At 38.4% G+C, this 25765-nt stretch overlaps 1 protein-coding gene across 2 annotated transcripts in view; it reads right to left on the minus strand.

Moving 5' to 3' along the window:
- Positions 1-513: 513 nt before the first annotated feature.
- NUS1 (NUS1 dehydrodolichyl diphosphate synthase subunit) overlaps positions 514-25765 on the minus strand; it is a 35083-nt gene continuing 9831 nt past the window's right edge. For both annotated transcript variants that reach the window (XM_045071105.1, XM_004740084.3), the window contains 4 exons: positions 14220-14345; positions 13142-13291; positions 7033-7132; positions 514-3369 (listed from right to left, as the gene is read on the minus strand). In XM_045071105.1, the coding sequence (XP_044927040.1) occupies positions 3279-3369; positions 7033-7132; positions 13142-13291; positions 14220-14345 (467 nt within the window). In that variant the 3' untranslated portion in view covers positions 514-3278. The remainder of the gene's footprint in view (positions 3370-7032; positions 7133-13141; positions 13292-14219; positions 14346-25765) is intronic.

The raw sequence follows: 25765 nt of genomic DNA on the forward strand, positions 1-25765 counted from the left end.
ATTTCAAACTATACTGACCTCCTAATTTTTGTTAAATGCATTTCCTATTAACCAAAGTTAAAATGTACCCTTTGAAAATCCTGATTTCAGATAAAAATTATGCATTAGAAGTCAAGTGAATATTCTATGCAAAGCAAGACAAATCAGAGTTCTTACCGTTCTATTTTCTAGCTTAACAAGGACTGTCAAATTTCTTAAAAGAATACACATATATGTTTTTAATTTGGCATTCCCTACTCAATAAAAATCAATTTAGATTTTAATTATTCTGGAATTTTGAGAACTCTAACAATGGCAAAGCGAATTTTATCTTGCTGTTATCTAGCAAGAAGCAAATACCATTAAGGCTGCAAATGTTTAATCTGGTAAAAAATGTTTAACCTGAGAATACATTTCAATCAAGAACTTACCATCCAAAAAAAAAAGGTATTGCTATCTAGTCATGAGTTTCTCAGTAAATTTCTGCAGGCCCTAAATGTTTAGAATAAATGTAGCATTCACATACTACTATAGTCCATGAAAAGAGCATATTCTTTTATTGTTTTTGTTCATACATGTTAAGTTTCAACTTTCAATAATAAAATTCAATAAATTTGATTCCTCGATCATAAAAACTTGCTTTACACATTATTTACATGTTTCCGAAGTCTACAGTCATACAAAACACCACAAGGATTTGACTCTATGCATGGTACCATCACACAGGAGGAGGGAGCTAATCAAGTAACATACATTCAAAGATTAAATTGTAGATACGCACAGTGTATTTGGCACTGTTCATTAACATTGTAACACCTTCCTCTCAGAGATAGGTATTCTTAAGCCTTAGCCCCAATATGCCAGAATTTTGCTATTCACATCAAAAGCAGCTTTCAAACTTTGTTATAACAGTAATCAGGTTTAAGAAACAAAATACAACCAGAATTGGGAATGGAATTCAAACACTCCAAGTTTTTGCTATGCTCTAAGCTGCCATCCTTAAAGTCGGTTTAATGTGATTTTTCCATTGTGGGGAGTGTCAAGAAGAAACAATGTAAAGACAAAAACCTTGAGTACACACAAAGACAAACAACAGTTTTCTTTAAGGTTATCAATTCTTCTTGGGAGCGGAAAGGGAGCCCTGATGATACATAACTTGTGATGATCTTGGCAGGAATTACAGAATGACCAACGCCATTCAAGTTGTGGAAACTGATATTAAACTCCTGAGGAGAAGGATCTGGAATGCCTGTTATCTGAATTCAGAATCTTTAGCAACTTATTTTAAGGGTCTCTTCCTAGGACTAGAATAGACTCAGGTAACAGGTTATAGGTTTATTGTGATGTGTAATACTAAATACTACACTGTTATGAAATGGAAAGAGGAAAGTACAAAGACTCAACCATTAAACTTTTAGCAGCTTTGGCTATATCCCAGTGGGTAATTTTTTTTTTTTTTTTTTAACTAACTTCATTTTAACAAATAAATCTCTTCCCTTCAATCAGGCCCATTAAATTTAATCCATTAAAGCCATACATTTTCCAGAATGTTTACAAAAGACACATATCGTGTTTATAAAGGACATAAACTCAGTCTCAAACTAAGGCAAAAAAGCCTCAATAGAACATGGATCACAGTACAGTGGGACAGAAATCAGATATTGTCTAGTAAAGTTCAGAGATAGGCTACAGTTTCACATAAAAACTTTCAGCAATAAATTAAGACTTAAAAAAAAAGTCTTAAAATGTACAAAGGACTATGAAGTGCAAAGTAATGTCACTGGACCAAAATTTAGTTTAATCATTTTATTTCAAGTGTAATTTTTAAAATCATAAATGGGGTTTTGTAATCCAAAGTGGAAACAATTATTCTTCATAGCTTCAGAATATGACAAGCAACTTCAGATCTTGCTTTCCAAACCCAGTCTTCTTTGCTATTTTTCAGACTTCTGAGACCTAGTATTTAAGCTGCTCCATTCCAAATGTACAGTTTTAGACAACTATTGTACACTTAAGATTTTACTGAAAGAAGTCCATCAAATATAAAGACTGGTTTCTATCCAAGGATCAGCAGTGAGGGAAGAAATATTAAACACCTATCAAAAAATCACTTATTCATTTAAAAAATAACAGAATCAGTGCTATTCTCTGTCATGAAAGAGAACATGTAAAATTAATTTAAATTACTTTTGTGGACTTTGGTAATCTTTTATTACCCACACAGACCTCAATCTTACTTAAAGTTCTTTTAGGCAAAGTCACCATCAGGATTTAGAGTAAAATGAGTAAAAATCCTGGGTACTAACACAGCCCGAAATGTGCTATTCCAAAGAGGAACAGGTTACTACTTTTGAAGAAAAGAGCTGCCCTGATAACTTCCCTCAAATGCTTATTTTAGTATATGTGCTGCAGAAGCGAGCACCTTCAAATGCTTATTTTAAATAAAAATAGTTAATGGAAATATTTTTTAAACCAACTTTGGGCACACACTGCCCACCAAATGAAAAAGGAAATTACTTTCTTCCCTATTTTAGGAAATTTTCCAACTTTACTTTTAAGATTATAACTTTTTCAATTTTTTACTTTCTAATACAGTATATAGATTTTTAAAATTTTGCATTTCAATGTAGTGAGGGTTCTTTTTCAGATGATCTTCACAACCCAGAACACAGACACCAGAGCAACCCTCAGAAGTCACACTGTTCAACTACAATGAGATGAAAATGGACGGATATCTGAAGTACGTATGCCCTCTGCTCCAAAGCTGAGCAAGCGCTTTTAACATGTGACCAACACAGAACTCCACTCTTCTGGAGATTCCTCAAGCTCAAAACAGTTCCATTTAATAAGTCAATATATTATTCTTAAAAATTAAGTTTGGTCACTAGGAAAGACTGAACAAAAATTATTCCCCTCCCCTCAACACAACAACCAAATAGCTTTAGTCACCCCCTCTGCTCCCCACAAAAATGGGGAAGTAGTGGAGGTTGAAACCTTTAAATCTGAAATTCCAGCTCCTAAAACACTGAGGCTATTTGCTCAAACTGCAGGTCTACGTCTTCCTTCTCCAATACTTCCCCATTTATAAATTTATTTACACACACACACACACACGCACACGCACTCACACTCACACACATACTCTTACTCTCAAGTAAGACACTTTTTTGTGTTTGTTGATAAATTATGAGGATTATGAACTAGGTGTGTACAGGGTTTCATAGGTGCTTTGTAAACATCAGAGTCACTTGGGTCCTTTTCTCCAAAAGCCTGAAATCAAATTACGCAGCCAGGGATCACTACTTTCCCAGACGCTGTTCACAGGCTGCATATTGACGAAGGGCAGAGAAAAAGTCCTCATAACTGATGTTCAGATGGGAAGGCAAAGAGCTGAAAAGAAAGCACAGGGAAAAAAAAGCAATTAAATGATACACTGTAATTTGGAGGGGGAACCAGAAGGATAATGACCCAAAGGAAGTTAAGGACAGAAGAAAGTAAATTCTAAGTGTAGGGTATGTCAAACCTGTTCTACTAAATGACTGCTAAACTCACTGTGAAACAGTCCAAGTAAAAAACTTTCTCTCCTTCTTTCCATAAGAAGAGGAACTTGTATTTTGAGATAGTGACTCAGAACATATAGTAAAGCCTAAGTCTAAATTAATGTAAAACTGGAGACCTATTTATAAAGAATCTCATTCAAATTCACTTTAAGAACTCCTTCCTGAAGCAACCAGGGTAGTGGCTCAGTCATGATCCTGGGGTACTGGGATCAAGCCCCACACTGAGCCCCACACTGAGCCCAGCACTGAGCCCCACACTGAGCTCAGCAGGGAGTCTGCTTCTCTCTCTGCCCCTCCCCGTGCTCATGTGAACTTGCACGCGCTCTTTCTCTCTCTCAAATAAACAAATATATAAATAAAATCTTAAAAAAAAAAAAAAGAAAAAGAACTCCTTTCTGTTAAGAGTATAGCCAGTACTACTTGAAAAGTTTATGAAAGCCAGGATTAACCCTGGCAGAATAGCACAGATCCTTCTATGACTGTATGTTAAAACCATGCGGTGAGCAACCAGTAAGTTTTTATCTCTACCATTTCTAATTGCTCAAGGAGGCAATTAGAGTGTACTGAAAAGGCAAACACTTTAAAGGCAGACTGAACATACAGCCAGAGGGTTCCCCTTTAAGTATTTTAAATACTTAATATAATTTTCAATAATTAACATAAACAATTCTCTAATTTATACAGCTTTATTGTGAGGCTTTGGAAATTCCAAACTGTACCAGAGCCAAACACCAGGTCAGAGTACAAGCCACAGAGTTCCAGTCACATGCACCACTGGGCAAACTACCATGAACGAACTGCTGGCCTGACCGTGTGGTGCTCATAGCTATGCCTTCTTCATCCTTCCTTTTCCCTTCCCTAGCTTTACTGAAATACAATTCACTTACAATCTTGTCCCTTCCTTTAACTGCCCAAAATTCTGAGAGATGTCTCCTTTCCCTCCATTTCCTTATCTCTTAATAATCTCTGCCCTCAAACTTTTATCTCATTCACTGTACTTCAGAAATAAGCTCACAAGATTTCCTCAAAGGACAAAGTCAGCGACCCTCCTCTTGCTGAAAAGCATCCTTCAGACATCCTCTTCAAACAACCCACTTTCCTCAGTCTTTCTCTTTTATCCTATCAATGGCTTCCTCTCCTTTCATTCCTCAAAAAGCTCTCAGCGCCACTACTCCTCAGTGCCTCCGAAGTGGTCTTGCCATTCTCTTCTATCTCCTTCTCCATATTATAATTAAGACATTAAGACCTAACCATGCTTCCAGTCGGATGGGCAGCAGACTTCAATATAATGTGACACAGAGCTAGGACAGAAATATGTACAAAAATCCATGAGAAAGTTTGTTACGTGTTAGGTATCTGATATCCATTATCAGACTTAAATCCTCAACTTCTTATTAACATACCCATTTGACAAATACAGAGAAGCTTACACAACTATCCAAAGTCATGTTACTGAATTGCATTGCTAAGATTAGAAAGGAGATACATCTGTTCTACAACACACGCTTCCCTCCAAACCATGCTCAACTTCACAAGAAATCACTGCTAGCTTTCTTGGAGCCCAACCCAAAGGAACCTGAAATCAAACTCAGAAAACCCAAGCTCAGAAAAAGAAATGAGAAATAGACACCTATCACAAGAAAACCCAGAGTTTGGAGATGTAGGTTCTAATTTCACTTTATTACAAGCAATAATAAGAGCAATGTCTCTTCCCCCTTCTCCTCACCTATAAAATAAGGAGGTAGGACCACATGGTCTATAGATCTTTCTGCCTGGCATGCTATGCGTTCTTTTCTGCCTTCTGATTCCACAAACCATTTCCCTGTCCTGCCCCTGAACTTGAAGCACTTCTTAAAAGACCAAAAGATCCCTCCGTACTGTGCTCTTCTATATACACCTGAGAAAGTTCCTTTATTCTCACTGGTTCAACTACTACTACTTCCTAGGTACTGTCAGTCTTCAAATACCCTTTTTTTGCCTTGAGTTCTCATCCATGGACCAATTCTACATCTTCATATGCTCTCCTAAGTGTTTCCACTAAATAGTCTATGGCCTCAAAATCAACTTATCCTTGAATTCAACATTTTCTCTTCAAAAATCAATGTTCCCTTGACTTTCTAGTCTATAAGTGGGGAGTCTGCTTCTCCCTCTCCCTGTGCTGCTCCCTCTGTTGTGCACTGGCATTCTCTGTCAAATAAATAAATAAAATCTTTAAAACAAAATAAATCAAATCAGGGGTGAGCAAATGCAGCCCAAGAGCCTGCCACCTGTTTTTGTGAATACTGTTTTGCTTCGAGAGTCACACATATTTGTTTATGTACTATCCATGGCTGCTTAGCTACACTACGAATGTTGAGCAGCTGCAACAGAGAGGAATAGCTCGAGACTGTATGGCCCACATACTTACCTGAAATATTTTCCACCTAGTCCTTTATACAGAAAGTTTGGCCAACTCTCTTCTAAACAGGCAATTTCATACTCATCACTGTATGATCTCCTAAATCATAGTTATGGACTTCCACTCATTTCTCTACCTCATCCTTTCCCAGATTGAATCTACTCTAGTACACAGCGCCAAACAAATCTTTTAAAATCAGACACTTTATGCTATCTGCAGGTTCAGTGGCTTCCTACTTCCTGTCAAAACTGTTACACATATTCTTTGTGCTGGTATTTAAAGCCTTCCTAGCATCGATACCCAAATTATGCGTTTACACCTTACAGAGGTGACCCCTGACCAACATGGGTTTAAACTGCACAAGTCCAATTACACAAAGGTATTTTTTGATAAATGCAGTACAGTACTATTAATTTATTTTCTCTTCCCTATAATTTAAAAAACATTTTCTTTTCTCTAGCTAACTTTATTGTAAGAATATAATAATTGTGTTAATTGGTGTTATTCAGTTGGGCTTCCAGTCAAAAGTAGGCTATTAATAGTTAAGTTTTTAGGGGGTCAAGTTACATGCAGATTTTTGACTGCATTCGGGGGCCCTCATAACACTCACATTGTTCAAGGATCAATTATTCTACCCTCTAATGCTATAGTGCTAAGTCTCCATTCTGGTACAGCCAGTTCCCTACTTCTTGAAAATGAGATGTTCATTGCTCTCCCAGGTTTTCTACCTTTTCCTACCATCATCCGCTACACTTCTCACCTTTTTTTCTAATTATAGAAATGCTATCCATTTTACATACATACCCCAGAGCAAGTTACATCTTTTTTTTTGTAAAACCAACAACTCTGGCCCACAGAGGTATCTCTCCCTCCTGGTCTCTTATGACAATGTGTATCAGAACCAAATACTTGCACAAACATACTCTCTTGTGTCTGAGTCCTCTACATATATCTTTATCTTACCACTGATACTGTGAGATACCTGAGGGAAAGGAACAGTACTGTCTCTGGGAATTATCAAGATACCTAGTACAATGCTAGGCTCAAGAAACACTTGCTGGATTGAACCAAAGTCAGCACATTTTAATTACTTACATAATCTCAGTCAATCTGATGTGCCAGGGAAGAAAGCCTAACGTGCTGTCCACAGGACCAAACTTCAATACTAAATCAGGATCAGGAAAGCCAGTTGAACCTTAAAAAGAAATAAACAGGAATTTAACATGCATTGCTTACAAATAAAATGACCGAAGGCAAAATCTGTTAATCAATTTGGCTTTTTATGCTCTGAGGGTGTTTCCTTTAGAGGTTTTATCCAATCCCCACCACACTGCCCAACATTTACTTTAATATCTATGCTTTTTTCATATGTCAAAGTTTTCTCTAAAGACCATTTAACTGAACTGATTACCTGATAAGAAGGGGTAACCCCACTCCCATTCTAAACCCTACAGGTATCCTCCAAATCCCATCCATCTTTCAACATAAGAGTTCTCTGGGCATTCTGGGAACCACACTGCTTTGGGGGCACAAATGCTTATAGAATCATGTAAGTTCATAGCCTCATATAACTTCAGATATGAAAAGGAACTATAAAAGTAACTACTATCCTTCCTTCCCCAATACCCATTTTATAGCTAAGGACCCACAAAGATCAGCTCCCAGATATCCAGCATAAATGTTCTTTCCAGAGCCCCTGCCCTGGGGCGGGAAAACACTATACACCTGCCTCAACAAAGGCATGGCCACTTGGTCTCACAACCCGGTTTCCATATAAGACCCGGTTTGAGAAAAAGAGGGGATAAGGATAGCACAAGGCAAAAATTTAAAGTAGTCACTGGTAGAACAGAAAAGATGCTATAATCCAAGAGACCCAGGCTCTAACAGTTTCGAATAGCTTCAGTTTTGCCACTAACTTTTGGTCCCATAACCACCCCAGAGCTTAGCTGTTTCATCTGTTAAGTGAGAAGACTAGATGAAACAGGCTCATCCAGCAGTAAATAAAGAATTATTTCCGTAAGGAAGTTTCTTTAAAGTCCATATTAGTAAAGTAAGTGGACTAAGAAGAATATCTATTCCTCGACCTGGTAAAAAGCAAATTCTCTTTAGTTTAAAAAAAAAACCAAATTAAATAAAAAATGGCAAGAAGGAACTTCTCACGAATGGTAGTGTAAAGGTGATGAATCCTCCCCCATAAAAAACACATATAAAACTGGACAAAGCCAAACATTTAAGGGGACTAGGCACTGTCCAGAAGCAGACAATTATTCTTTTAATAACAAGAAAACGAAACAAAACAAAACACTAGCCAGAGCGTCAGGTAAGAGCAGTGGTAAGGGTCTTTGTCTCCTGCCTGGAAATGGTCCTAACTCCCCATGCCTCTACCCTCAGTCAAATGGTGAGCACCCCATTTTTACCAGCATGGGGCTCAGAGTAAAACTAGCAGATTTGGTGCTTGTAGACAAAAGGTATACACTCAGTTCGGAACTGGAGATTGGCGGGGGAGGGGGGATGATGATGATGAAAACCTAGGGTTTTGCCAGCTATAAGTGGAAAACTCAGAAGTGAACAAATGAGGAAAAGCCACAGCCTGCTGGCCTGATGTTGTAGCCCCAATGGGGGCAAGCAGTATAATGGTCAGAAATTTACCAGGAAGATCCCCAAAACAAGGGCTCAGATAAGCTCTCCACACACCCACAGCTGACCAGGAAACTGCATACATGCAAAGGAGGAAAGAGGGCAGGGGAAGAGGGCATCAAGAGAGCCAGTGAAAACAAACAGCCAAGAAGACTTGAGAACTGTGGCAACTCTGAATGCACTCTTACATCACACAGAGATCGGGGAAGCCTTACAAACTTAAGGTGTTTGAGCACAACCAGTGTGCATATCATAGTCTGACACATAAAACTAGACAGACACAGGCAGTCAGACTAAAAAATAAAATAAAAAATAGAAAATTTGAGCACAGATAGCAGTTGGCATCTTTATATATACACAACATCATCTTGTGCTTAAAAAATCTTAAGACTCTGAAAAATGAACTACCAGAACTATTAAATGAATTTTAGTAAGGTGGCAAGATATAAAATCAATATTTAAAAAGCAACTATATTTCCGCATATTACCAACAAACAATCCAAAAACAAATCGAGAAAACAATCCCATTAATAATGGCAACCGAAAGAATAAAATACTTGGGAATAAAATTAACAAAGTAAGTACAAACCCAAATCCCGAAATTAAAAAACATTGTTAAAAGAAAAATTAGGACCCAAATAAGTGGAGAGATATGCCATGTTCATGGCAATTTTCCCCTAACTGAGCAAGATTCAACTCAATCCCTATCAAAACAGGGTGTCTCTGTGAAACTGACAAACCTATTCTAAAACTTACATGAAAATGAAAGGGCCCTGAGTGTAGCCAAAGTTGTTTAACTTTGAAAAAGAAAATCAAAGTTGAAAGACATACCCTACATGATTTCACAGTTTACCACAGCAGATGCTGACGTAATCAAGACAGTGTGGTATTTGAAGGACAGACAATATAGAACAATGGAACAGAATAAGAAGTACAGAAATAAATTCAAGGATTTATGGTAAACAGAGTTTCAACAGAGGAGTCACAGTAATTCAAGGAGAAAAAAATGGTGGTAAAATGGTGGTAAAAGAACAACTGATTTTGTTTATCCCACATTATTCACAAAAATTAGGTCGAAATGGATTACAGATTTAAATGTAATAGCCAGAGTGATAAAAATCTAGAAAACAAGAACTGTGACTCTGGGTTAGGCAAAGATTTCTCTTTTTATCATTTATTTATTTATTAATTATTTTTAAAAGATTTTATTTATTAGAAAGAGAGAGAATGAGAGAGAGCACAAGAGGTGGGAGGGTCAGAGGGAGAAGCAGACTCTCCATGGAGCAGGGAGCCGGATGTGGGACTCGATCCCAGGACTCCAGGATCATGACCTGAGCTGAAGGCAGTCACTTAACCGCTGAGCCACCCAGGCGCCCAAGATTTCTCTTTTTAAATTTTTTTTATTATTATTAACATATAATGTATTATTTGTTTCAGGGGTACAGGTCTGTGATTCATCAGTCTTACACAATACACGGTGCTCACCACAACACATACCCTCCCCAATGTCCATCCCCATCCTTCCCACCCTCCTCCACTCCAGCAACCCTCAGTTTGCTTCCTAAGATTAAGAGGCAAAGATTTCTTAAATATGACACCAAATGTGATCCACAGAAGGAAAAAAATGATTAACTGTACTTCTTAAAGAGTAAACACTTTAAAAGAAACTGTTAAGAAAAAAAAAGCCATGGATTGTGAGAAAGTATTCATTCATAAATCATACCTTACTACTGAAAAAAGATGTACACCCAAAATACACAGACTTCTGAAAGTAACAAGACAAACTACCCATTAAAGACAGGCAGAATGTTTTGACTAGATTCTTCACCAAGAAGATACAGATGACAAATAAGCACATGAAAAAAGCTCAAGTCAGTAGTCATTAGGAAAATGTGAACTAAAACCATAATAAGATACTACACACCCACCAGAACAGCGAAAATTAAACACACACACACACACACACACACACACAATACTAAGCCTTGGCAAGGCTGTGAAGAATCTAGACTCCTCTACATTGCTGGTGGAATATAAAAATCAGTATAGCCTCTTTGGAAAATAGTTTGGCAGTTTCTTAAACATTCACTCACCACGCAATCTGGCAATTCCACTATTAGCTATGTACCAAGGAAAGGACAACATGTCTGCACAGAGACTGTATGTGAATGGTCACCGCAGCAGCATGCAAACAAACCTAATGCTCATCAACTGATGAATGAATCAACAAAATATACATCCATACAACTGAATACTGTTCAACAAAAAGTAATGAGGTATTAATATATGCAACATGGATGAACCTTAATAATATGCCGAGGAAACAAAGCAAGACATTAAAGTTATATATAAATGATTCCATTTATATATAACTTATAGAAAAGACAAAAGTATAGTCAAAAAGCAGATATGCAGTTGCCTTGCGTGGGAGTAGGAACGGTGATTAACTGCAGTCACAAGAGAACTTTTGGGGGTGACCGTATTCAGAGGGTTTGCTTCCATTTATAAGCAGTTTATCAGGTAGCCAGTCCAGGTGGCTGAGAACTGCAACTGGCATCTGAAGTGGGGACAGTCTTGTGTGTATTTTGGGTGCACCGTATTCAGACGGTTTGCTTCCGTCCGATCAGTAAATTAACGTATGGATTTTTCAGGGTTTACTACCCTGAAGATAGCACCTGGGCTCAACACTTCAGTACTTCTCCATAGGCTACCTTTGGTCCCTGCATCACTTTCAGGATACCCTCATAAATTACTCTCTGGCTGAGGCATTACAGAATCCAGGAAACAGTCAACTCTCCAATAACCTACACTGAGCCCCTGCAACAGTCTACTTTAAGTCTGTTCATTCAGCCTGAAGACTGAATACAACAGGCAATGAGAAAAGAACAGGACAGTCGGGGAGGAGGTGAGTAGTCAATTTAAGTTGGGACTTAGTGAGGCCACGTGGCCAGAGAGCGACTATGCACTGGGATGAACATGTGTCAAAGTAGAAGAAACAAGAACACGGAGTCAAACAAATGACTGAGTTAGACAGAAAACGCATGATTAATGAGTAAGGTTAAGTGGAAACTCTATGTGAATGAACAAAAAAATGTATGTCTGAAATTGTATGGCTATAGAAGCTATCAACGGACATGAACTTGTTAAGAAGTGCTGCCTTTATTCAAAAGGATCAAGGATAATGCCAGTAAGCAGAAGAACCATAAAGTTAATGCAAAAAGTTCCTATGGGGCTCTACAGAGAATCAGCAAATTAAAGGCTTTTTTATAAATAGTTACAGGAAAAAAGAAGTATAATGTTATACTTGGTACAACATGACAAATATAGTAAGTATATTTGGTATCACGTAATAGAAAGTCCTAAAAATAGAGCGATGATTAATGATAAGATTATATTCTTTGGAATGCCTCCTAAAGAGCTGTTAAATTCAAACTTACCAGATAGGTCAAATTAAAAAGACACAGTGAGAAGAGTGTGATATTATAATATAATAAAGAATATATACTTGGTCTCTGTCAAGGTTCCTGGCACAGAGCTCCTAAAATCCTTGCCATTTCCTGAATGATAGGAGAGGAGTATTTTTTGTTATTTATAATAAGCACCCTTCCACCATACCTGAGTTTATGTTAATTATGACTCTTGGTGAGCCTCTAGACCTCTAGATAACTTTAGGAAGGGAGCTAGTTGCCAAAGAAACCAATCATGTGATTAGAAGGCTGAAACTTTCCTCCTTCCCTTCCAACCTCCAGGTATGGAGGGGAAGAGAGGCAGGAGACAGAGTTCAAATCCCAAGAGGCACTGATTTAATTAATCATGCTAACATAAATGAACCACCATTAAAAACCCCTAAAAGACAGGGTTCTTAAAGCTTCCAGGTTGGTGAACACAATGACTGCACCCTCCCCTGCCAAGACCTTGTCCTAGACTCTTACACTGGGCTGCTCCTGACTTGTAGCCTTTATAATCAATGGGTAAACAGAAGTGAAGGTCCCACCTAAGTTCTGTGAGCCACTCTAACAAACTAGCAAACCTTAGGCGACAATCATGGGAACTCCCCATTTATAAGCAGTTGATCAGGTAGCCAGTCCAGGTGGCTGAGAACTGCAACTGGCATCTGAAGTGGGGACAGTCTTGTGTGACTGAGCCTTTAAACCTGGAGAATCAAACACGGACTACAGGTGGTTAGCATCAGAAGTGAACTGAATTGCTAGACACTCCTGTGGTGTCTGAAGAACTGGAGAACTCACTGTCGGTATGGGAAAATATCCCAGAAGAAGGCTGGTGACAACTTATTCAAGAATATTCATCACTGCCCCCCAAAATCCTCTCATATCCTCTCCTTACCAGTTAGTCCTCATGCAAGTGAGTTGACTACAAATTTCATATCTCAAAACCATTTTCACATGTGGGTCTTTAAAATTTCAGAAACATTGCAAGTGTAAAAACAACAAAATCAGGCGTTACCATGCAAGTGGAACCTAGATGTTCTCCTTCATACTGTACACTTGTGGGACAAAACTAAAAATAAACATATATATATGTGTATATATATATATGTATGACTTACTAAGTAAACGGTCGAACATGTCTACATCCAAATCTGTGGATCTCTTTTGCTGCTGGGCTACTAATTGGCAAAAGTCCTGAGCAGCTCTCACAATATCTGCTTTTCCATCTTCTGGGGAGAGCACCTTCACTGCTGATCGGCAATTTAAAACTGGAGGAAAAACCAAAGTTATTAAATAAAACATCCTGTTCTAGACATATTTCAAAATCTGTTTCAAGAAATATTAAGGTCAGACTAAAATAAAAGTACAGTTGTTCTAGTAAACAAGAATCATTTAGGTCCTTCAAATTCAATATCAAAACATACCTATTTACTCTCCTCTAAAAAGACTCACACATCACATTTTTGTGTATGTATTTATATATCGCCTTCCTTTTAGAGTGCTCAGAGACCTTGTATCTCTGAATGAATCCTCTAGAAAACAGGAATTATAAGCTAGCTTACAATCTTCATTCACCTAAAATGTCATCTACAATCACAGTACAGTTAGCAAAAAACATGAGAGAAGATCAAAATGAAGACTGTAAGGAAAAAAATGTGTTTCAATGGAATAGGTATTGTCTACTTTATCAGACTCTGATTCTATTGGACCTATTTTATAATTGATAGGATTCTATCTTATCTATTGATATGTAATTCTTTCTAATATGCAAAATTCTTTTTTATCCAGTAAAGTCTAGCAATGCCAAATTCTTATCTATTGACATGCAAATTCTTTCTTGTCCAGTAGAGGATCAATTATCTTCTCTGTAACCCAACAAACCAGTTTTGCCTCCATTTACATATTCATTTCAGTATTTAGGACCTGTGTGTCCATTCTCTGGACTCTCTTTTGAACTGGTTACAAAATCTGCCTGGTTCCTGGTCTACAAATTAAATGAAATCTTTAACATGTATTTATTTTTTAGTATCTACGAAAATCATAATTTTATCCTTTTCTGAAAATTATCTTTGAACAAGGTGAAGAAAGAAAAGTCTAAATCTGATGATTAAAGATGGTGACAAAGTGACAGAATTTACCTTGAAACACAAAACATATCTGCATAAATTAGATACTCAATTTTATACTCATGCTTACCTTGATCATCTTTGTCATTACTATTTGCAAACTCTGGTGAGTATTTTGAACAATCTAAGCCCAGAAGTTCCTGCTGTTGTTTTAAAATTTCATCCATCAATCTGGAATTATTTCTTTTGAAAATACCTTAAAAAGAAAAAAAGCAAGTAAACCCCAACTAGGTTAATTTATCAACAATTAATGGATGTTTGTTGTGAAAACAACATGCTCCCAGAATTGGACAAATCCCAAATGAAACAAGTGACTGACTGAACCTAACTAGAATCTAAAAGAAAAACACAACAAGATTTTGTTAATATAAGAGTCTAGAGTCAGGCTAATTTACAAAAAAAAAAAAAAAAAAAAAAGGGTGATTACTTAAGAGTCAGTATGACTATGATAAAATTAGACTGAGAAAAGCATTTTACTTTTTTAAAAAATATTTTATTTATTTATTTATTTATTTATTTGAGAGAGAGAGAGAGAGAGATCACAAGTAGGCAGAGAAGCAAGCAGAGAGGGGAGGGGGAAGCCGACTGAGCCGACTGCTCCCAGCTGAGCAGAGAGCCCAATGCAGGACCCTGAGATCATGACCTGAGCCAAAGGCAGAGACTTAACCCACTGAGCCACCCAGGCACCCCTGAGAAAGACATTTTAAGAGATCATTTACTTGAAACCTTTACTTACAGATTAAGAAACTGAGACACAAAATCCTTTAGAGACTTGTCCTAGAATTTAAAAACTATAGCAGTGATCTGGAGAGAGCCCTTGTCTTCCTGATTCCCAGTCAGATTTACTATGTACATTCAGTACTATTACCTTAATTTAAAAGATTTTTATTTATTTATTTGAGAGAGAGAGCATGAGCCCACTCAGGGGGAGGGGCAGAGGGAGAAGAAAGAAAAAGAGTCTCAAGCAGGCTTTGGGCGGAGCATGGAGCTCCAGTGGGCCTGATCCCACACCTGAGATCCGCAAACTGAGCTGAAACCAAGAGTCAGCCGCCCAACCAACTGCGCCACCCAGGAGCCCCTTGATTCGTTTTGTTTTTTGTTTTTTGGTTTTTTTTTAAATAAAGATTTTAGGGAGGAGTCAAGATGGCGGAGAAGTAGCAAGCTGAGACTGCTTCAGCTAGCCGGAGATCAGCTAGATAGCTTATCTAAAGATTGCAAACACCTGAAAATCCATCGGCAGATCGAAGAGAAGAAGAACAGCAATTCTGGAAACAGAAAATCAGCCACTTTCTGAAAGGTAGGACCGGCGGAGAAGTGAATCCAAAGCGACGGGAAGATAGACCCCGGGGGGAGGGGCCGGCTCCCGGCAAGCGGCGGAGCAACCGCGCACAAAATCAGGACTTTTAAAAGTCTGTTCCGCTGAGGGACATCGCTCCAGAGGCTAAACCGGGGCGAAGCCCACGCGGGGTCAGCGTGGCCTCAGGTCCCGCAGGGTCACAGAAGGATCGGGGGTGTCTGAGTGTCGCAGAGCTTGCGGGTATTGGAACGGGAAAGCCGGATGCAGAGACAGAGCCGACAGTAAGCTCGCAGCTCCGTGTTTACCTTGAACCGGTCGCAGGCTCGGTGAGCTCGGAGCGCGGCTGGAGGTCAGGCAGACGGGAGTAACTGGGCGCTGTGCTCTGAGGGCGCACTGAGGAGTGGGGCCCTGGGCTCTCGGCTCCTCCGGGCCGGAGACCAGGAGGCCGCCATTTGTATTCCCGTCCTCCGGAACTCTACGGAAAGCGCTCAGGGAACAAAAGCTCCTGAAAGCAAACCCGAGCGGATTACTCACCCCGGCCCCGGGTAAGGGCGGTGTAATTCCGCCTGGGGCAAAGACACTTGAGAATCACTACAACAGGCCCCTCCCCCAGAAGATCAACAAGAAATCCAGCCGAGACCAAGTTCACCTACCAAGGAGTGCGGTTTCAATACCAAGGAGAGCAGCAGAATTCCAGAGGAGGAGAAAGCCAAGCACGGAACTCATGGCTTTTTTCCTGTGATTTTTTTTAGTCTTGCAGTTAATTTAATTTTTTCTTTTTCATTTTTTTTTTCTCGCCTTCGGGTAAATTTTTTTTTTTTTTAACTGTTACCTTTTTCTTTTTTAACGATTTTTTACTAGTTTATCTAATATATATATATATATATATATATATATATATTTTTTACATTTTTCTTAGGTGTTTTCTTTTTTTAAAATTCTTTTCTTTTCTTTTCTTTTTTTTTTTTTTTTTCTTTTTTCTCTCTTCCTTTTTGAACCTCTTTTTATCCCCTTTCTCCCCACTCACGATTTTGGATCTCTTCTAATTTGGTTAAAGCATATTTTCCTGGGGTTGTTGCCACCCTTTTAGTATTTTACTTGCCCCTTCATTTACTCTTATCTGGACAAAATGACAAGACGTAAAAATTCAACACAAAAAAAAGAAAAAGAGGCAGTACCGAAGGCTAGGGACCTAATCAATACAGACATCGGTAATATGTCAGATCTAGAGTTCAGAATGACAGTTCTCAAGGTTCTAGCCGGGCTCGAAAAAGGCATGGAAGATATTAGAGAAACCCTCTCGAGAGATATAAAAGCCCTTTCTGGAGAAATAAAAGAACTAAAATCTAACCAAGGTGAAATCAAAAAAGCTATTAATGAGGTGCAATCAAAAATGGAGGCTCTCACTGCTAGGATAAATGAGGCAGAAGAAAGAATTAGTGATATAGAAGACCAAATGACAGAGAATAAAGAAGCTGAGCAAAAGAGGGACAAACAGCTACTGGACCACGAGGGGAGAATTCGAGAGATAAGTGACACCATAAGACGAAACAACATTAGAATAATTGGGGATTCCAGAAGAAGAAGAAAAAGTGAGAGGGGAGCAGAAGGTATACTGGAGAGAATTATTGGGGAGAATTTCCCCAATATGGCAAAGGGAAAGAGCATCAAAATTCAGGAGGTTCAGAGAATGCCCCTCAAAATCAATAAGAATAGGCCCACACCCCGTCACCTAATAGTAAAATTTACAAGTCTCAATGACAAAGAGAAAATCCTGAAAGCAGCCCGGGAAAAGAAGTCTGTAACATACAATGGTAAAAATATTAGATTGGCAGCTGACTTATCCACAGAGACCTGGCAGGCCAGAAAGAGCTGGCATGATATTTTCAGAGCACTAAACGAGAAAAACATGCAGCCAAGAATACTATATCCAGCTAGGCTATCATTGAAAATAGAAGGAGAGATTAAAAGCTTCCAGGACAAACAACAACTGAAAGAATTTGCAAATACCAAACCAGCTCTACAGGAAATCTTGAAAGGGGTCCTCTAAGCAAAGAGAGAGCCTACAAGTGGTAGATCAGAAAGGAACAGAGACCATATACAGTAACAGTCACCTTACAGGCAATACAATGGCACTAAATTCATATCTCTCAATAGTTACCCTGAATGTGAATGGGCTAAATGCCCCTGTCAAAAGACACAGGGTATCAGAATGGATAAAAAAACAAAACCCATCTATATGTTGCCTCCAAGAAACACATTTTAAGCCCGAAGACACCTCCAGATTTAAGTGAGGGGGTGGAAAAGAATTTACCATGCTAATGGACATCAGAAGAAAGCAGGAGTGGCAATCCTTATATCAGATCAATTAGATTTTAAGCCAAAGACTATATAAAGAGAGATGAGGAAGGACACTATATCATACTCAAAGGGTCTGTCCAACAAGAAGATTTTAACAATTTTAAATATCTATGCCCCCAATGTGGGAGCAGCCAACTATATAAACCAATTAATAACAAAATCAAAGAAACACATCAACAATAATACAATGATAGTAGGGGACTTTAACACTCCCCTCACTAAAATGGACAGGTCATCCAAGCAAAAGATCAGCAAGGATATAAAGGCCTTAAATGACACACTGGACCAGATGGACATCACAGATATATTCAGAATATTTCATCCCAAAGCAACAGAATACACATTCTTCTCTAGTGCACATGGAACATTCTCCAGAATAGATCACATCCTCGGTCCTAAATCAGGACTCAACCGGTATCAAAAGATTGGGATCATTCCCTGCATATTTTCAGACCACAATGCTCTAAAGCTAGAACTCAACCACAAAAGGAAGTTTGGAAAGAACCCAAATACATGGAGACTAAACAGTATCCTTCTAAAGAATGAATGGGTCAACCGGGAAATTAAAGAAGAATTGAAAAAAATCATGGAAACAAATGATAATGAAAACACAACGGTTCAAAATCTGTGGGACACAACAAAGGCAGTCCTGAGAGGAAAATATATAGCGGTACAAGCCTTTCTCAAGAAACAAGAAAGGTCTCAGGTACACAACCTAACCCTACACCTAAAGGAGCTGGAGAAAGAACAAGAAAGAAACCCTAAGCCCAGCAGGAGAAGAGAAATCATAAAGATCAGAGCAGAAATCAATGAAATAGAAAGCAAAAAAACAATAGAACAAATCAACGAAACTAGGAGCTGGTTCTTTGAAAGAATTAATAAAATTGATAAACCCCTGGCCCGACTTATCAAAAAGAAAAGAGAAAGGACCCAAATAAATAAAATCATGAATGAAAGAGGAGAGATCACAACTAACACCAAAGAAATACAAACTATTATAAGAACATACTATGAGCAACTCTACGGCAATAAATTTGACAATCTGGAAGAAATGGATGCATTCCTAGAAACATATAAACTACCACAACTGAACCAGGAAGAAATAGAAAGCCTGAACAGACCCATAACCAGTAAGGAGATTGAAACAGTCATTAAAAATCTCCAAACAAACAAAAGCCCAGGGCCAGACGGCTTCCCGGGGGAATTCTACCAAACATTTAAAGAAGAACTAATTCCTATTCTCCTGAAACTGTTCCAAAAAATAGAAATGGAAGGAAAACTTCCAAACTCATTTTATGAGGCCAGCATCACCTTGATCCCAAAACCAGACAAGGATCCCACCAAAAAAAGAGAGCTATAGACCGATATCCTTGATGAACACAGATGCGAAAATACTCAACAAAATACTAGCCAATAGGATTCAACAGTACATTAAAAAGATTATTCACCACGACCAAGTGGGATTTATTCCAGGGCTGCAAGGTTGGTTCAACATCCGCAAATCAGTCAATGTGATACAACACATCAATAAAAGTAAGAACAAGAACCATATGATACTCTCAATAGATGCTGAAAAAGCATTTGACAAAGTACAACATCCCTTCCTGATCAAAACTCTTCAAAGTGTAGGGATAGAGGGCACATACCTCAATATCATCAAAGCCATCTATGAAAAACCCACCGCAAATATCATTCTCAATGGAGAAAAACTGAAAGCTTTTCCGCTAAGGTCAGGAAACACGGCAGGGATGTCCATTATCACCACTGCTATTCAACATCGTACTAGAGGTCCTAGCCTCAGCAATCAGACAACAAAAGGAAATTAAAGGCATCCAAATCGGCAAAGAAGAAGTCAAATTATCACTCTTCGCAGATGATATGATACTATATGTGGAAAACCCAAAAGACTCCACTCCAAAACTGCTAGAACTTATACAGGAATTCAGTAAAGTGTCAGGATATAAAATCAATGCACAGAAATCAGTTGCATTTCTCTACACCAACAGCAAGACAGAAGAAAGAGATATTAAGGAGTCAATCCCATTTACAATTGCATCCAAAACCATAAGATACCTAGGAATAAACCTAACCAAAGAGACACAGAATCTATACTCAGAAAACTATAAAGTACTCATGAAAGAAATTGAGGAAGACACAAAGAAATGGAAAAACGTTCCATGCTCCTGGATTGGAAGAATAAATATTGTGAAAATGTCTATGCTACCTAAAGCAATCTACACATTTAATGCAATTCCTATCAAAGTACCATCCATCTTTTTCAAAGAAATGGAACAAATAATTCTAAAATTTATATGGAACCAGAAAAGACCTCGAATAGCCAAAGGGATATTGAAAAAGAAAGCCAACGTTGGTGGCATCACAATTCCGGACTTCAAGCTCTATTACAAAGCTGTCATCATCAAGACAGCATGGTACTGGCACAAAAACAGACACATAGATCAATGGAACAGAATAGAGAGCCCAGAAATAGACCCTCAAATCTATGGTCAACTAATCTTCGACAAAGCAGGAAAGAATGTCCAATGGAAAAAAGACAGCCTTTTCAATAAATGGTGCTGGGAAAATTGGACAGCCACATGCAGAAAAATGAAATTGGACCATTTCCTTACACCACACACAAAAATAGACTCAAAATGGATGAAGGACCTCAATGTACGAAAGGAATCCATCAAAATCCTTGAGAACACGGGCAGCAACCTCTTCGACCTCTGCCGCAGCAACATCTTCCTAGGAACAACGCCAAAGGCAAGGGAAGCAAGGGAAAAAAAAATGAACTACTGGGATTTCATCAAGATCAAAAGCTTTTGCACAGCAAAGGAAACAGTTAACAAAATCAAAAGACAACTGACAGAATGGGAGAAGATATTTGCAAACGACATATCAGATAAAGGACTAGTGTCCAGAATCTATAAAGAACTTAGCAAACTCAACACCCAAAGAACAAATAATCCAATCAAGAAATGGGCAGAGGACATGAACAGACATTTCTGCAAAGAAGACATCCAGATGGCGAACAGACACATGAAAAAGTGCTCCATATCACTCGGCATCAGGGAAATACAAATCAAAACCACAATGCGATATCACCTCACACCAGTCAGAATGGCTAAAATCAACAAGTCAGGAAATGACAGATGCTGGCGAGGATGCGGAGAAAGGGGAACCCTCCTACACTGTTGGTGGGAATGCAAGCTGGTGCAGCCACTCTGGAAAACAGCATGGCGGTTCCTCAAAATGTTGAAAATAGAACTGCCCTATGACCCAGCAATTGCACTATTGGGTATTTACCCTAAAGATACAAATGTAGTGATCCAAAGGGGCACATGCACCCGAATGTTTATAGCAGCAATGTCCACAATAGCCAAACTATGGAAAGAACCTAGATGTCCATCAACAGATGAATGGATCAAGAAGATGTGGTATATATACACAATGGAATACTATGCAGCCATCAAAAGAAATGAAATCTTGCCATTTGCGACAACATGGATGGAACTAGAGCGTATCATGCTTAGCGAAATAAGTCAAGCAGAGAAAGACAACTATCATATGATCTCCCTGATATGAGGAAGTGGTGATACAACATGGAGGCTTAAGTGGGTAGAAGAAGAATTAATGAAACAAGATGGGATTGGGAGGGAGACAAACCATAAGTGACTCTTAATCTCACAAAACAAACTGAGGGTTGCCGGGGGCAGGGGGTTTGGGAGAAGGGGGTGGGATTATGGACATTGGGGAGGGTATGTGATTTGGTGAGTGCTGTGAAGTGTGTAAACCTGTTGATTCACAGACCTGTACCCCTGGGGATAAAAATATATGTTTATCAAAAATAAAAAATAAAAAAAAAAAATAAATAAATAAATAAATAAAGATTTTATTTATTTATCTGACAGAGAGAAAGATCCAAGTAGGCACAGTGGCAGGCAGGGGGAGAGGGAGAAGCAGGATCCCTGCTGAGCAGAGAGCCCAATGCAGGGCTCGATTCCAGGACCCTGAGATCATGACCTGAGCCAAAGGCAGATGCTTAATCAACTAAGCCACACAGGCACCCCTTTATTTGTTTTTTTAATGATAAGATGAACTAGAATGAATTATGTAAAAAGCAGAGAGAATACACAAAGTAACAGAACCAGAATTTAGTAAATTCAAACAAAGCATGGAAAATGTACTACATAAAACTGTGTTTGAGGCACCTGGGTGGCTCAGTGGGTTAAAGCCTCTGCCTTCAGCTCAGGTCATGATCCCAGGGTCCTGGGATCAAGTCCCCCATCGGGCTCTCTGCTGAGCAGGGAGTCTGTTTCCTCCTCTCTCTCTGTCTGCCTCTCTGCCTACTTGTGATCTCTCTCCAACAAAAAAATAAATAAAATTTTTAAAAACAAAAGTGTGTTTGATCCTTCAGCCATGCACAGAAAAGTTAAAACTTTTAATTACTATTAGGTCATTGAAAGGGATGAAGAACTATGTGACGTATGTTTAATATAAAACTAATAAAGATAGCTCTAAAAACAAGTGACAAGTTTTTAGCTGTTTTCAGAGGGGGCATTTCTCCAATGGCCAGTGGGTTTTTTACTTTTTATCTAAAGTGTTCCTACTCTGTACTCTCAGTCAGATTTGACTTTAAAGCACTTCAAAGATTAACTGGGAGAGAGAACACTGTAAATATAAATAAAATTACACAGAATCTGCTGTATACACATGTCAACTTGGTGGTGTATGTGTTACAGCAATTCAAAGATAAAAAAGCAGTCTCCTTTATTTTAAAAGAAAGGGTTTGTAAAATAAGCAAGACTTGAGCTACGCTGACTTGAGAAACTTAAAAAAATGAGAATACTGTTTTTCAGGAGAAAAAAAAAAAAAAACCCAAAGCCTGAATTCAAAAGACAGACAAATGTTGCTGGAGCAAAGGATCTGAGAAAAGGAGACAGACCTAATTTTCACTTCATGGTGTCTACCGAACAGGTAACCAACAATTAAATTCCAAAGCAATGTGGTAATGGTGGAAATTTAGAACTTCAGGAAAATTAACCTGACAACACTACAGAGAAAGGGAGGCAGGAGAGTACTGTAATAGCCCACTCATAACCTGATGAAGCAATGGAAGGAGTTCATTATAAAAGAACTGACACAATGAAGAGCGTGACTTCATTAGAGGTGAACACAGAAAATTCCATGACTTTAATCCTAGCAAACAGAAAATAGTAACTTTTTTTTTAAAAGATTTATTTATTTATTTATTTGACAAAGAGAGATTACAAGTAGGCAGAGAGGCAGGCAGAGAGAGAGAGGAGGAAGCAGGCTCCCTGCTGAGCAGAGAGCCTGATGCGGGACTCGATCCCAGGACCCTGAGATCATGACCTGAGCCGAAGGCAGCGGCTTAACCCACTGAGCCACCCAGGCGCCCAGTAACTTTTTTTTTAAAGTGGAGAAATTCTAGCAGAAAAGTGGTTTGAAGGAGAATAAGCTTAGTTTTAGAGAGCTGATGACGAATATTTGGGCAGGGGATACCAAAAAAGTGATTAAGATACATGAGGAAATGACATTCAAAACAGGTCCTCTAAGTACCATGTGGGTAGATCTAGATCTTGAGAAGACAACAAATAAACGTCTGCTGAAAGAAGACAACAGGTTAGAGACTGGCCGGGGGACTTCAAAAAACCTCTTTAGGGTAAATGACGTTTCAACTGGCCCATGAAGAATTAGGAGAATTCTTCAGGGGTACACACAAGAAGTGAGAAATAAGATTTCCAAAGGTAAGGAAACATACATGGGGGAGAGCAGGGGCTAAGGTTGTGGCTCCTTTATGAAAGCCCACAATCACAAGATCAAAAGCCAAGAAATATAAATGCAAACATTGTGTAGTAGTACCCATACCCAGAGTGAAAGTAAACAAAAAAATATAGTCCCAAGTACAACCAAAATTTTTAAAGGCAGGTGATTAATATCAGAAACTATTTGAAAAACAATGTTTAGTATTATACTACTTCTGCAACAACAGAGATGTGCAGGATATGAACATCTTAGAGTAAATCACATAATTCACATGTATGACACAAAGGCATATACTTCAAAACAACTATATAATACAGATTTAGTAATGTTATAAGATTTCCAATTATTTATGCAAATAAAAGATAATTTAGACCACACTTTGGTCTATATCATAGGTATAAATTATGGAAGACATATGAATGTTAAAAACAATTCAAAATCTCCACAACACTCCTGCCAGGACATATGGAACTTATTAAAATGTTAAATCTATTTCTCACATGAGCTAAGATTATTCATTTCAACAGTAACCTACCACTAGGAACCCTTGCTTTTGTCTATTTACACCACGCTGGCCCCTTCCTTTGATACTCTGAAGATCTATGCTTCAGTTCTCACCAATTCAATTTGCCAATCCAATTCAATTTCCTTAGCTTCCAGAGGAGAGTGGTAACACGCTACAGGAACTCCTGCTCTCTCCAAATCAATGGGTGATATTCTTTATTACCAAAATATCACCATCTCTTCTCAATCTATACCTTTCCTTCTCAATCTTTCTAAAGTGTTACCATTAATGACTACCCTGCTTCCTTCTCAAAATTCTATCCTTACCCCAGCTTGTCTGAATGCCCTTTCTTAGCTCTACTCCCAACCTGTTTCTTGAATGGCACCTTCTCCCTTTTCACTGCATCCGTTCCCTCTTCCCACCTGTAACTGGAGATTACTCCTAGAATTCCTATCTCCACTTTCTCTTTCTGTCCATGTGCTTCTTGCTCTCTAAGTCTAGTCACCCACAGGACTTTACAACCCCTCAGGACCAGGACAAGGGTAAGATGAGTGAGGCAAGACTTAAGGAGGCACCGAAAAATTCAGTTATTACGATAAATAATAACTTAATGCAGTATCTTTAACAACTTAATGCAAAAACATCCACGATGAACAAAACATTAAAATTTTAAGTAAAAACAGGATTAGCATTTGGTTAACAATTCCAGTTCTTTCAAATATCTAATTCTATCTAGAAGTCCTGTAAACATCTGAAAATGAACAAACCTAAAACCTGGCAGCTTATCTTTTAAAGCTAGTTCTCAAATACGTATATCAAGTTTGTTTGTTTCTTTGTTTTAATGGAACAGTACCATAAATGTAAAACTTACATGCACTTAGGACACGGCCTGAAGGGAATAGGCAATGTAAGAATAGAGAATGTATAAGGATGATAGGACAACAGGTGATTTAAAATTGTCACTGTAGTTAAACTATTTATATAATTAAGATTAAAAAAAAAAAGCCATAGCCCTTTTTGTTGGTCTATTTCTAATAAAGGCATCACTACCTACGCAGTTACCCAGGCATCTTCTCTACTCTCTAGTATTTTCACTATCACCTCCAATGCCCTACTAATATGCTAAACCCATTATCTCTCCTACAGCAATATTTCCTATATCCATTTCCATTTGTTCCTTTTCCCCAATTATTTCAAGCAATTCTCTTCTTTAAAATATTATAATCAATGGGTTTTCCTGCCCCTTCTAACATGTATTACTAGATTGGCAACTAGACTAATTGTTGGATTCATCTTCAACTCTGACATATTCCAATTTTATTATCTCTGAAGGCCCCCCAAATGCTTAATGTATTAAGAACATACTGCTCAGATCAGCATTAAGTTGTGCCTAGGGACGCCTGGGTGGCTCAGTCAGTTAAGCATCTGCCTTCAGCTCAGGTCATGATCCTGATGTCCTGGGATCAAGTCCTGCATCCGGCTCCTTGCCCGCCTGCTGCTCCCACCGCCTGCTGCTCACCCTGGTACTGTGCTTGCCCTCTCGCTCTGACAAATAAATAAAATCTTAAAAAAAAAAAAAAAAAAAAAGATTGCAGCCAATGTTACTACACATGGTAGGGAGAAATAATGTTTATGAAACAAATGACTATTTCTCTGTAGTATG

The sequence above is a fragment of the Mustela putorius genome, unplaced genomic scaffold, assembly GCF_011764305.1.
Source record: "Mustela putorius furo isolate JIRA1106 unplaced genomic scaffold, ASM1176430v1.1 tig00003983_pilon_pilon_pilon, whole genome shotgun sequence".
In the NCBI taxonomy this organism is placed as follows: domain Eukaryota; kingdom Metazoa; phylum Chordata; class Mammalia; order Carnivora; family Mustelidae; genus Mustela; species Mustela putorius.